This window comes from Glycine soja, chromosome 15 (genome assembly GCF_004193775.1).
Source record: "Glycine soja cultivar W05 chromosome 15, ASM419377v2, whole genome shotgun sequence".
NCBI classification, from domain to species: Eukaryota; Viridiplantae; Streptophyta; class Magnoliopsida; order Fabales; family Fabaceae; genus Glycine; species Glycine soja.
In genome coordinates, this window is record NC_041016.1 from 42756202 (window position 1) to 42771023 (window position 14822).

The following is a 14822-nucleotide window of genomic DNA, read 5'->3' on the forward strand; positions in this document are numbered from 1 at the left end:
CTTCTTTCAACCCCTCTCAGCTTCAACTGAATAAATTTAAGAAATAAAAAAAGATAAAAAGATTCACCCGGTTTATCACACTCAATTTCTAATTTCTAATTCAGTCATTATAGATTGAAGCATTGTCACATCAATAAAAAATTTCACTATCCTATCGTACACTCTAAATAAAAAAGGTAAAAAGATCCGGCCAATTTTAATTTTCAGTGTCTTATCACAATCTAAATGAACCCTGAACTTAGAAATTGGAAAATGAATTCGATCAAATCATCATGTATGTTCGTCTAATAGCAAATTCTTTCATCTCAAAGTATAATACTTGACAACTAGGAGATCTGTATAGACAAAAAGATGCCCTCCCATTGTTCAAGGAATATCATCCATCACAAAGATTACTTTTTTACTTTTTCTTTTTTATCAAACACATCTCAAAGTGTTTTCGGTCCAAATCTATATGTACAGACCAAGATACTTGAAGGAAAATAGGCGAAACTAAATCTTCTCCACATAGAAAGTTCCACCGTTGCCAAAGCCTATTTCATCCAAGGTTGACGAGCCATCTTCAATACTGTAACAACGACGTGGGGATTCCGTTACCTGTGAAAATATTGGAGCAGTTAAAAGTGGATCATTTCAATTATATAGAGATAATTATGCTGCTAGTTATAATTAATGATCAAGATTTAAAAAAAAAAAAGTTTAAGAAAACACCTAAGCGCCATCAACTATGCCTTTATCAGTATTCATAAAAAGCCATGACAGTCACTGAATAAATTTTATGCTATATAATTGCAACTATCCATACTCCATACCTACTTGTAGGATCATGTCATTAGTTTAACCAGAAACGGTTTTCTTGAGAAGATTATTGATAATCTGAGTCATTAGTTTTCTGTAGATTTCAACCTCCATAAATATTTTGATAAGGTGCTACTGTGCTACCTCATATATAGTGAGGAACTCCCAGCACAATTGTCTTTGCAATTGCTGTATCCGAGAGGAATAGCTATTTTGCCTCACAGCAACCCTTTACCGAATCAAGTTATTAAATCAAAGGGACTATAATAATTACTAGTAATAACTAATAAGGATAAAACAAAGTTAAGAAACGAAGACTAAAAAAAGACTCTTCATGTTATTTTATTATCCTAAAAAATTTGTTCCTCGAATTTCTATAATTAAAATAGGAGGCAAGAGCACTCAAGCTTTATCACCATGCATCTGTAGCAACTGGCATGTCACCTATATTTGGAAATTAATGTGGGTTGCTTGTTTATTTTTCTGTTATAATTTACTTCATCTTATAACATTTCACCTTACTAGCAATGCATGATATCAGACGGGGTTCTCAAAGAGAAAATCTTAATGGTTGTGTATTTGGTAAATCCATCGTGAAGTTTCGGAACTAAGTTTCAATTTCTGAAAAAAGAAGGTAAAAGTGAAATTATATGCTTAATTTTCACATATTTTTCTGTGTATTTTCTCTATAAGGTTATGAAAAATATGAAAACCAGTATATGCTGATATGATCATGCCACATTAACATGTTTTAAATATCAGGACTAATATAAATTAAATGCATTCCCGAGTATTAATCCGAGACATAAACTTGGATATAGCATAATTCATGACATGTGTCTGGAAACAATAATCACTGAGATTCACCTGGGTAATTTTGAACATATATACTCTCTATCAAGCATGAAGTTCGGAAACTTTATGGTAATAAAGCATTGACAGAAACTAAAAAAACACCGTTAGTTACTTACACCATTGACCGAAATCATGCCATATTATCATGAAGGTTCAATCCAGAAATCAAGTGGATAGGGAAAGAGGCACTCACAAGTCTATAGGCCGTAGACAAAGATTCTCCTAATCCAACAATGTTTACGAACTCAAAGACTTCCTACCATGGTAACAAAATGACAATTGGTTAGCCATGTATGCAACCTTTCACAATAATGTAAAATACACAATACTACTCCTTCAAATGTTTATCTGGTGCTTCGCACTCCTATTTCATAAGTAGTATGCCTTCATGAAGTAAAAAAACGGAAACATAACTTGTTTGATTTTTTGAAGGAAATGACATAAACTGAAGTGAGAATTATATTCGTCTAGGGTTCTTGTGAGAGAACATTGATAATTCCAAAAATACTTTGAAAAAGGCAAGGATGGAAATTTAATGAAAGAAGGGAGTGAAGAAGTGGAAAAATCCATTGGAAGTGAAAGGAAAATGCTGAACATAATAGACAGCTGGAAAGAGGAGATTGGGAGAAGAGAACTGCAGAATCATAAGTGGCTGGAATGTTAGGATGGTATCGAGCTTTTTTGCTAGTGGAGGTGGCATTGGCTCGGAGAGTGTATACTATCCTGTGGTGTTTGTTCCTTTAAACTGAATATTATCCAGAATTTAGTTTTCGTCATATTCTAATGCTAATTCTACCTCAAGTTTTTCTCTTTTGGAGAAGATACGGGCAATGCGAAGTTTGTCTGGCAAGATAACAGAAATCCGAATTACTCGTTCAATATTCCTATAATCCTGCAATCATGAGGCAGTGAGGCACACACAATTCAGTAGAGCTTTTAGAAACAAAGTACAAAAAATCCTCCTACCAAATCAATAAAAAATTATAAGGGTAATGTACCCACACACAGGACAAAAAAGGCTAACACTGTATTACTGCAAAATTTAAAACCCCTCATTAGAATTTGAATTGTTGCACCCCTCATTAGATTACAAGTGCTTTTATTTTTTTCAGTACATTGGAGATAAAAAAAAAAAAATTTAAAAAAGACCGCTCTGTCTAACCAATCACCTTAGGAAGGCCCAAATGACTATTTATGGGATGATTCAATATAAAGAATTTGATCTTTGGTGGTCTAATGCACAAACAGTTGCACAAAAGTAAGCTTGAGAAACAGTGGTTAATTGAGTTACTTCAACATTTTCATAAGTCAACATAATGAAACAAAAACCTCTAGCATATGTTCCCTTAATAATGTAAACATTAAACATCAGACAGAGTACTTGCCTCTAGCACAGTGTAATGATGGATTTGTATTTATATAGTTTATAATAATCATATATTTAAGAATAACCGCCATTTATGAATACAGGACAACCAAACAAACTTAAAATAACAACGCATGCACGCAAACACATACATGGGGCATGTCCTGCAACCTTTGATTAACTTGTAATATTGGCCATCCATAGCTTATTCAATGGTTGTTTAGTGTTACGCTTCATATTCACATCACAACTAACAACAGGAATAAAGTCATATCCATATCACAACTAACAGCAGGAACAAAGACAACAGGTCACAAACTCAGCAAATGTATTATTACCCTGCAAATTCTTTCATGGTACGCCTCTCGTTCTTTAGCTTTTCTTTCAGTAATCGCAGGGTCTTCGTTCAGTAGGTCTGGATCGTTAGCGCCCTGCACAAAATTGTGACAAATGATGTATCATGTCATAAACCTTAATCACACAGCCATCACAGGCAAGAATCTAAAGTCTAAACCTATTGTTGTTTCAGCAACCGATTGTCATCAGTTAACAATTGTGACGTAGAAGTGGACAGACATTGAAATTGGACAAATAAAATGAACATTCAAAAACCTTCAAGGACGAGAAAGTTGGATGCCGGCCCAAATTAGGTCCTTGTTCTTTCTGAGTAGGACTTAGAGGAATCTTATAGAAATAGAAGAAGCAACAGAATGGTAAGCAGGGATAATAAATTTTAGAAAGCAAAACAATATGGTAAGCAGGGATAATAAATTTTAGAAAGCATATAGAAATAGAGGAAACATCAATATGCTAAACTTCATGCTATGAGTATTATACTTTGGGAACATCCTTTTGCTGCGACGAAGAAGCTCCCGCATTCTTCTTTTTCCATGCTTTATAAGCTTCCTTCATCCTTTGCCCCAGTGACTTTCTCCTTGGGGAAACAGGTGAGGCGCTTGATTGAGATAAAGGGTTTTGATTACTTGCGCCAGGGCTATCATCTTGTGGGGTGTTAATTGCAAGATCTAGCTCTTCTTCACTTGGGATGCTAGTCGTAACAAGAATCATACAAACTATGATTAAATAAAATAAATCAAAGAAATTAATTTAACTCGGCTTCTTAGAACATGTTTAGTTAAAAAATAAAAATCATTAATAAAGATTTCAATTTCAAAGATATGAAAGAAAAATAAAATTAAGAAGCACATTGCCATACTCGATCGAACCCTCTTCAAGAAAGCCTTTAAGAGCTTTACAAAGATTGCCTCCATGTTTCTGCAGACCAATTAAACAAAAACTCAGAAAAAATATTAAAAAAATGCACGAAAAAAAAAAATTAAAGTGAGTAGTTACAATATTGCATGTATCGTAACTACAAACGAAAAAGAGGAGGAAAAAAGAAAGAATAGAAAAAGTGAGAGAGTGGGAGAATGTGAAGTGGGACATCTAATTGCTCATGTGCGACGGTCGACGATACTTCAGTGATTTGCATGAATAATGCCATCCTTTTCGCCAACGTCATCATCGGCATGTTTGCTCGGTTGATCTGAAAGTGTTTGTGACTTTGTGCAGTGAAAGTGTTGTAGTGTTCGTTATGGTTATGCACGCTAGCGACAATTTCATTTATAGTTCAACTTTGTGATGTGGGGCCCAACCTCTGAATCCGTTGGACGCGTGCTAACAGCTAACCGCTAACTGCTAACCGTTAACTGTTAACTGTAAGTGCTAACTAACTTCGTGTATTAACCAAATAATAAATGTAAAAAATAAAAGAAACTGCTAGGTCCTATGCTAACACTTTGCATTTGCACTGTTCTCCACTTGCCACTAATAAACTTCATACTATTAGAAAGATTATCCAAAAAAAATAGTGTTTAAAAACCTCAATTGTTTTATTTTTTAAATTTTGTCAAATATTTGGCAGTGTCATATATAAGGAATGAATAAACCAATATCCCAGGTCAATGTCCTTTGGAGCTTCTATCCCGTGTCATTTTAACAGGGTCATTTGCACCAAGATATACTCACATATAACAAATAACTAAATAAATATTCTTTGGAGTTTATCTTCTATCCCGTGACATTTTAACAGTGTCATTTGTACCAAGAGATACTCATATATATCCCAGTTTCAATTTGCTCTTCAACGAGGTGTTCCTGCATTGATTGGAATTCTTGCCACAATCAGGCTTCCATACCCTTCAAGGACCTTTGACATGGCTCATTGCCCACGTTGCCTCATTCCTTGGGGCAAGTATGGTACATCCATTAGTCCCTAATGTCTTATTTGAACAAACTTCTTTTTAACTACTTAAAATAAGAAAGTAATATGAATTTCTCTCGTAAGCTAAAATCAACTTCATCTGAATTTTTGAAGATTAGATGAGAGAACTTCCATAAAAATTTAAAGGCATAAGTGATAAGTTGATTAAGGAATGTTAGGCAATGTCTTTTCAACACATACTCTCTATGACACCCTCTACCCCTCACATATATACTAATAAAGGAATAAAAATTCATATATTAATTAAAAGTATTTTTTTAAAATATTTTTAAATACAAACCTTTCAAAGGGATAAAAGGCTCACATTCACTTTCTTATACATCATATTCAAACTTGTCCAAATAAATAATAAAGTCATCTCGGCTCAAACAAGGTCGTCTAAGATTTCATACAATTAATATAAAATCCTATACCCCAATGTCACATCCTATCAGAGCGTTGTGTCTCGACGTCCTTCAACACAAGGTTCCTTAAAGCAATTCACCTAGTTATTTACTCCCTCGAAAACAAAGTTCAAGATCATCACAGGATCCAAACACAAATAACACATAGGGAGTGAGTTATCACATTCCTAACTAATAGAGAAAAATAAAACAACATATAGGTATAAATATTATATAACAAAATACAATTTACTTGAGCATAACTCACGTTATTTCACCACACGCCTCATTCGTTTTCACAACATTTGCATACTCAATAGTCAAAACACAATACAATCAAATCAATCAATATAGAACAATACACAAGCGTTATGCAGCAGATACACTAAGACTCAATCCTATATGCAATGTGGTATCATGTCAGTGAAAAATATCGTCGGGCGCCTAGGAGTACATGACAAGACAAACCACACACTAGCAAGTCAAGTCACTCTCACTAGGTAATATCATAGGGAGATCAGTCAAGGTCACAATGTTTTGCGAGAATGCTCCAATCATATGTGGTCTGCATAGGCTTAAAGGAGCACTCAAACCGAGTGACCCCCAAGGTCTACACTCCGAAGAGTCCATCAGGGTCTCTCCCTCCTAATTCAGGTCCAACCCAGAAAATATTTTAACAGACAGACTCTATCTATGAACTGTACAAAACACACGACTCCTCAATTGTTCTCAAATATTTTTAACTCGTCACCCTTAAAAGGTCTTAGCATTAACTCGTCGCCCTTAAAGGGACTTAGCATTAACTCGACACCCTTAAAGGGTCTTAGCATTAACTCGTCGCCTTTAAAGGGTCTTATAGTCGTGTGATTGTACAATCCACAATTTACAACTCAATGCACACAACATCTCAGTCACGTGCATACTCAGTTTATCACATACACTCGATCTCAATTACAATGGTATAATCTCAGAATAGCATGTTGTCACACCTCATTAATCACATTTACTTTACCTATGAACTATGCAATACACACAACTACTCAATTATTTTCAAAATCATTTTAACTCGTCGCGCTTGTGATTAAACTCGTCGGCTTCCCACAATGGATCCCATCACTATACTTGTCGCGCAAAACTCGTTGCCCTTAAAGGGTCTTACAGTTGTGTGATTGCACAATTCATAGCTCACACACAATACACATCTCAATATACATGTATTCCGTCATTCATCACATGTTCAATTCACCTCATACTCACAATTTGAATCATCATTTCATATCCTCAATATAACAATTTATACAAAAAAACTATCACAACTTGGGGACTAAAACCCCTCAAATAATATTACATAATTATATCAAAATCATAGGTCAAAATATACAAATATCAAGAACACAATTTATCAAGCAATTCTCATCAAAACATCAATATTTGATTTATAATCATAAAGAAAAAATTGCAATTTAATAAACATCCCAAAATAAAACCTAAATTTAATCCTCTAAGGATCCCTACACATGTTCTCACTAACCCCCAATTGTGAATAACTCATCCCTTACCTCTAAGCAGACTCACATGTATTTCGACAGTGACAGCGGCATTTCTAGCGGTTTCCTGAGATTCCTCCAGTTTTTCCTCCGACTGCTCCGATAGAGTTCTCAAACGTAAGAGAGACGGAGCAGGGATTGAAGCCTCCACTTGTACTGTCTTCATGTGATTCCTTTTTCTCCCTCCACGAATATTATCTTGCAAATTCCAACGACAAAAGTGTTCACAATTGAATTTCAAACAACATATCCAAATTTTATGAAAATCCAACGGTTAACAAAACCGGGATCGTGGTTTTACTGAAACCATTTTGGGTTTCTACGGGAAAAGAGAAAGCTACGGTGCGAAGAGTATTTCTCTTAGTTCTGCAATGTTTTTACAATTTCCAACGGTGGGAATCCTCGGAGTTTGGTTACGAAACGTGGTACTCAAATTTCACGACGATCCAACGGTGAATGCGTCCGAGATCGTTATTTTTCTGAGACAGGTTTGGTGGGCTGCGGGAAAAAGAAAGAGTTTTGAGGGAAGAAGGGAAAAAACGAAAATGAGGGGAAGAAGAGGCATCGTCAGTCTGAAAAGTGACCTAACATCGCTATTTATACTTAGGGTACACACAAATTATTATTTTATTTATTTTTATCATTTTATAAAAACAAACTTTATTTTATTTGTTATCAAATGCATATGTAAAATACCTTTTTATTTTCTCTCAAACTACTATTTTAATTAATAAAGTTATTTCCCCTTGTTTATTTAATTATAAAACCTCATCATTTTTTTTCTAAAACTCTATTTATTTACAAATAAAAATCTTTTTTAAATTAGTTTATGAAAATTGGGATTTTACACTCTCTCTCTAAAACTCTATACAATTGAAAAGAGTGTCAAAAATACAGTTTCAGTTTGTTAGAGAGAGTGTTAGTAGCATTCCTTTGAGTAGATTTTAAATTATAAAAAAGATTTAATTCATTTAATCTTCTTACTTCCTTCTCCTATAAATGCTTATGAGTAGAAGTTTATCGAGAGCTTGCCTAATTAAATAGTGTAAATCATGTTCACATTTTTTGGTTGCCAATGAAATGTGACAATGCATTGTTAGTGGCCTTGGCAGATGGAGTATACTTGCATGAAATTGATCGAGTGCTGCATCTAGGGGGTATTGGATTCTATCAGGGCCTCCAATAAACTGAGAGTATTTATAACATAGATCAACTTAATACAATTCACGTCACTTCACCACTTTATCATTTAAAATTCATTTTTCAATCACTAATCACATTACACATGAATTTCTCTCGTAAGTTAAAATCAATTTATCATCTCAATTTTTGAAGATTAGATGAGAGAACTTCCATAAAAATTTAAAGGCATAAGTGATAAGTTGATTAATGAATGTTATCCACACTCTTTCCAACATGCACACACACAATCGCTTTCTCTCTCTCTCTAAAACTCTATACAATTGAAAAGAGTGTTAAAAATACAATGTTAGTCTGTTAGAGAGAGTGTCACTAGCATTCCTTTGAGTAGATTTTAACTTATGAAAAAGATTTAATTCATTTAATCTTTTTACTATCTTCTCCTATAATTGGTTATGAGTAGAAGTTTATCCAGAGCCCGCCTAATTAAATAGTGTAAATCATGTTCACTTTTTTTGGTTGCCAATGAAATGTGACAATGCATTGTTGGTGGCCTTGGTAGATGGAGTATACTTGCTTGAAATTAATCGAGTGTTGTGTATAGGGGATATTGGATTCTATCACGGCCTCCAATAAATTGAGAGTCACTGGAGAGGTTGGGAAAGGACTCATGAGAGTATAAAAGAAGAACAAGATGAAATTGAGGATGTAGCAAAGAGATATTATAGGTCATCCAATCACAAATTGTCATATATAATAAGTTTATTGACTTTTACAACAATTATCTTAAAAGTCAAACCTATTATGATTTTTGATTAATCGACTATGTAAAAAAAATTATACTGCTAGTCCATAGAAATATATAACTCTTTATTTCAATGCATGCTTTCCTTTAGGTTGCTTGCTTCATCAAGCCTTTTTCATTCCAGGTATTGTAACAAGATTTTCCATAAAATAAATTAAAAATGATTTTATTTAAAAATAAATAGTTTTGGGAAAATAATGAGGTTTTGTGATTAAATAAATAACAAATATTTTTATTAATTAAAATAATGATTTTAAGGTAAATAAAATAAACATATGTTCTTAAAAAATAAAAAACATGTTTTATTTATTCATTTAATAGGGAATAAAATAATGTTTATTTTTATAAAATAATAAAATAAAGAAAAATAGAGTAAATAATAGGCTAAGAGTATTCTAGCTATAAATAGAGACATATTAGGTTAGTTTTTACATTTACGATACCTCTCTACGCTCTTTCTTCCTTTCAATTTTGTTTTCCCTTCTTCCTCTCTCAAAACCCTATCTTTTCCCTATATACCCAAACTTATCTCAGTAAAATTATGATTTCAAAGTCGTTAACCGTTGGATCATTGTCAAATGTGAACACCGAGTTTGGAACTCAAGTATGCACATTCTCACCGTTTGGATTTCTAGGATAATATACCTGGAGGGAGAAATAGCCTTTGCACACAAACAGTAAAATTGAGGCTCTAATCCTTTCTCCTTCTCTCTAACGCTTGAAAGCCCTAGTAGAGAAACCAGAGGAAAAGCCTAAGGAATGTTAGGGAACCACTAGAGACACCACTATCGCTATCGGACTACATAGGTGAGCCCGCTTAGAGGTAAGGGATGAGTTTATCGTAATTGGGATTAAAATGAACATGTGTAGAGATCCTTAGATAATCAAATTAGGGTTTATTTTGGGATGTTTATGATTATAATTAAGCCTTTACAATTATAAATATAGGATTGTTGTGTTTGATGGACCAATTAATGCCTTGATGTGAATTGATGTACAAAATTGAGTATTCTTGGTGTTTTTGTATTTTTGACATATGATTTTGATTCCTTTGATTTTGATATGATTATGTAAAATTGTTATAGGGGATTTACTACTGATGTTTTGAGACTACTATAATAATATTTTACGACATCAAATTAATGTTGATTTTGTAAAACCATCTTAAAATAAAATACGCTGGCAATGTTCATTTTTCACACTTTCTCCAAACCCTCTCTCGGACTCTCACTCTCACCCCCACTTCCTCCAAACCCTCTCTCGCACTCTCACTCTCACCCCCACCTCCTCCAAACCCTCTCTCGCACTCTCACTCTCACCCCCACTTCCTCCAAACCCTCACCTCCCTCTTCTACTCCGCTTTCACCGCCAAAGTCATCTTCTTCAACTTACCTGACTTCGATCTCAACTTATTCCAATGATTCGTTGATTCTAGCAGCTACTACCTCTCTGCCTCCTAGGGCGGTATCCAGTGGGAGGAGTACGTCCACATCTATGCCTAGATCCATTGTCAAGGTGGCATGTCCGTCCTCATCAATGGCGCAGTTTGCTTTGTCGGCTCCCACATATCCTTCACGTTAAAATGACGTGGAGACGACATTGTTGGACTCGACAAGCATGATGTCTTCATCATCGAAGGCGACCTCAATGAATCGAAGCTCTTGGCAAAGCTTTGATGCACATGATGAACCTTGCGGTGTAGGCCGTGTTGATGATGCAAAAAGGAAGGAGTTTATGGTGTTGTTAGTATCATCTATTTGGGTTTTATGGAGGACTTGGGGGTTAGAATGTCAATAAGCATTCGTTCATTGTTTTTTTTTTCACTTCACTTTTTGCCATGCTGAGGAGGATTATTAGTTTTGTTTGTGTGTGTTGATTGGATAGTGAACACCAAGCTATTGTTTATTATGTTAAATCTTGCTATAAACAGCTTATGCAAAATTCCACTACCCAATTTGATCTGCATATCGCTGGTAATTGGCGCCTTTTATGGAGCATCAAAGTTCTCCTTTGGGTCAAAGTTCTCCTTCAAAGGTATTAATTGTTCCCATTCTTTTGAAAATTGTTCTACATCCCAGCTCTGTCAATTAGGGTTTGTGCATCAAGAATGAAGTTGGTTTTTTCATCATAGCTTGCATAGCTTGGTCAAATCAACCTCTTTCTATTTTGAAGGTGAAACCATGGATCACCTCCTGGCTATACGGTGGGTTCAAGGGCTTGTTGTTTCCCAGGTTATCATTGACATGGATTGCTGTTAGTCGGTCAATACGACTAACTTTTGTGTAAAAAAACTGTTGTAAATTGTATGCAACTCCTCCCATGTATAGTTGTTTTTGGTAGTATTGTAATTACTTTTTTATAATTTAGGTAATAGATACTTTGTATCCCAGTTTTGTGTATTTAATGATCATTACACTCCAATTTCAGGTAAAATAGGCAAGATTGGTGAAGTGCCAGATTTCATGAACTCGCTAAGCCACTCATAAAAACCCTAAAACAGAATGGGTAAGCTTGACTCACACCAAACATGACAAGTTTAACATGCTTTCATCAAATTCCTTCACAAATAACTATCACAAAGCATAAACCAAGTAAAACTACCCATCATATCTCCCAAAGCCCCATACCCACGAAAATCTAGGTGAGAAGAAGTCTACCCAAACCTGAGATTTCGAGGTCCCACACGTAGAGATGCACTTCACGACTCTGAAAATGCTTTCCTTTCGCGATTTGGAGCAGAAATGGTGACCAAAGGTTGGAGCTTTAATGGAGGCTTCAATGGAGAGGAAGAAGAAAGAAAAAGCAACGTCAGGGAGAGGGAGAAAGCTTCTGAAATTTTCTGTCGAGTGAGGAGAGAGAGAAAATAGTTTTTTGGTTTAAGGAGGCTTTTCTCTTTTCTATTATTTTATTTTAAGCTATGCCACATGTCTCCATTTGAGTGGAGCAAAAGGGCCCACTTTTTCTCTTGATGTGACTCATGCTCAGCCACATGAAGAGAAAAATCTGACCTTTTGAAATGCCAAAATCCTGCCTCGGTTTGCGTGTTGTTTCTCTGGTTCCAGTCCCTCGCGTTTCTCTGCGCCCGCCGGGGCCAGTTTTCGAAAGTAGGCAATATAATTATATCAAAATGCTCAGAATAAAACCCCGAGTGTGGTGCAGATGTTGGTTTTGTTAAATTTTAAGTTGCACGCAAAACGATGATTTTTAGACTAATTAATTGAGAATTAACCTATAACCATCCAGTTATGGATTTCTCTTCCTTAATTAGCGTAATCCGCATATCTTTCCCCCAATATACTTACTTCTACCAGGAGTATATACATATATACATACACTGAATAATACTCATATATATATAACCATCCAAAATGCACCGTTTACAAAAATTTCGGGTAGAAATTTCTTGGATGTCACACTAAACTTAACCAGGACTGCATTAAGACATAGCATAACAAAAACTAGGTTACCGTACCCCGATGTCTCATGAAAGTACGATAAGCTAGCCCTGTCCTATCAGGTTCTAAGGATCAAACCATTTCCAAAAGTTGAGTGACCCTAACTAAGCATGCAGTTACGTGATCAAGGCAAAGGCACACTAGAATTAAGTACTGATAGCATAGTGAACACATGAAACATCATTAGATAGATATGAAAGTATTTATATCAATTACCCCATAGGAAGAACCAACTGAGGATTTAGCTCTCCATAGCAAGGAAGCTTCCTTTACAACAATCTCCTCCAGCTTTACAAACCTCACAAACACTCAAAATCTCATTCAAAACTCTACAGGATGGCTTCCTCTTCAAGCTCAGTTTTCCCTCAGTATATCCACAGCCAAAAACTCTAAAAAAACTCAACTTCCCCTCAGAAATAGTGATTTCAGCTTAAATAGGAAATCCTGTCGGTAGCCGCGCACTTAGCGGAAGATGAGCTCGCTTAGCACACGTTAGTGACTTTTAGCTTAGCGCCAGTCACACTCGCTCAGCCTAGAGGTGAAGACGGTGCACTTAGCGAGTCGCGCTCGCTCAGCGCCTCTATACAGCTCATTCTTCTTCTAGAATTGTCCCCATGCTTAGCCATCAAATGGTGTGCTTAGCGGATGACGCGCTTAGCCAGATGATGAGTGGCTTAGCGAGTTCATGAAATCTGCACTTCACCAATCTTGCCTATTTTACCTGAAATTGGAGTGTAATGATCATTAAATACACAAAACTGGGATACAAAGTATCTATTACCTAAATTATCAAAAAGTAATTACAATACTACCAAAAACAACTATACATGGGAGGAGTTGCATACAATTTACAACAGTTTTTTTACACAAAAGTTAGTCGTATTGACCGACTAACAACAATCCATGTCAATGATAACCTGGGAAATAACAAGCCCTTGAACCCACCGTATAGCCAGGAGGTGATCCATGGTTTCACCTTCAAAATAGAAAGAGGTTGATTTGACCAAGCTATGCAAGCTATGATGAAAAAACCAACTTCATTCTTGATGCACAAACCCTAATTGACAGAGCTGGGATGCAGAACAATTTTCAAAAGAATGGGAACAATTAATACCTTTGAAGGAGAACTTTGACCCGAAGGAGAACTTTGATGCTCCATAAAAGGCGCCAATTACCAGCGATATGCAGATCAAATTGGGTAGTGGAATTTTGCATAAGCTGTTTATAGCAAGATTTAACATAATAAACAATAGCTTGGTGTTCACTATCCAATCAACACACACAAACAAAACTAATAATCCTCCTCAGCATGGCAAAAAGTGAAGTGAAAAAAAAACAATGAACGAATGCTTATTGACATTCTAACCCCCAAGTCCTCCATAAAACCCAAATAGATGATACTAACAACACCATAAACTCCTTCCTTTTTGCATCATCAACACGGCCTACACCGCAAGGTTCATCATGTGCATCAAAGCTTTGCCAAGAGCTTCAATTCATTGAGGTCGCCTTCGATGATGAAGACATCATGCTTGTCGAGTCCAACAATGTCGTCTCCACGTCATTTTAACGTGAAGGATATGTGAGAGCCGACAAAGCAAACTGCGCCATTGATGAGGACGGACATGCCACCTTGACAATGGATCTAGGCATAGATGTGGACCTACTCCTCCCACTGGATACCGCCCTAGGAGGCAGAGAGGTAGTAGCTGCTAGAATCAACGAATCATTGGAATAAGTTGAGATCGAAGTCAGGTAAGTTGAAGAAGATGACTTTGGCGGTGAAAGCGGAGTAGAAGAGGGAGGTGAGGGTTTGGAGGAAGTGGGGGTGAGAGTGAGAGTGCGAGAGAGGGTTTGGAGGAGGTGGGGGTGAGAGTGAGAGTGCGAGAGAGGGTTTGGAGGAAGTGGGGGTGAGAGTGAGAGTCCGAGAGAGGGTTTGGAGAAAGTGTGAAAAATGAACATTGCCAGCGTATTTTATTTTAAGATGGTTTTACAAAATCAACATTAATTTGATGTCGTAAAATATTATTATAGTAGTCTCAAAACATCAGTAGTAAATCCCCTATAACAATTTTACATAATCATATCAAAATCAAAGGAATCAAAATCATATGTCAAAAATACAAAAACACCAAGAATACTCAATTTTGTACATCAATTCACATCAAGGCATTAATTGGTCCATCAAA

General features: G+C 35.7%; 1 protein-coding gene across 3 annotated transcripts; it reads right to left on the reverse strand.

The window, feature by feature from the left end:
- Positions 1 to 257: 257 nt before the first annotated feature.
- Positions 258 to 4599, reverse strand: LOC114387626. Of its 3 annotated transcripts, XM_028347832.1 has the most exons (8): positions 4464 to 4599; positions 4236 to 4294; positions 3857 to 4067; positions 3632 to 3703; positions 3358 to 3450; positions 2450 to 2545; positions 1847 to 1909; positions 258 to 597 (listed from the first exon to the last, which is right to left on the reverse strand). In XM_028347832.1, exons 1-8 carry the CDS (start codon positions 4548 to 4550, stop codon positions 493 to 495), a joined length of 786 nt encoding a protein of 261 aa, XP_028203633.1. In that variant the 5' UTR covers positions 4551 to 4599; the 3' UTR covers positions 258 to 492. The 3 variants fall into 3 exon arrangements, with proteins under 3 accessions (XP_028203633.1, XP_028203632.1, XP_028203634.1); XM_028347831.1 differs by having other exon boundaries at positions 4236 to 4563; XM_028347833.1 differs by having other exon boundaries at positions 565 to 597; positions 1847 to 1905; positions 4236 to 4563.
- Positions 4600 to 14822: the final 10223 nt, after the last annotated feature.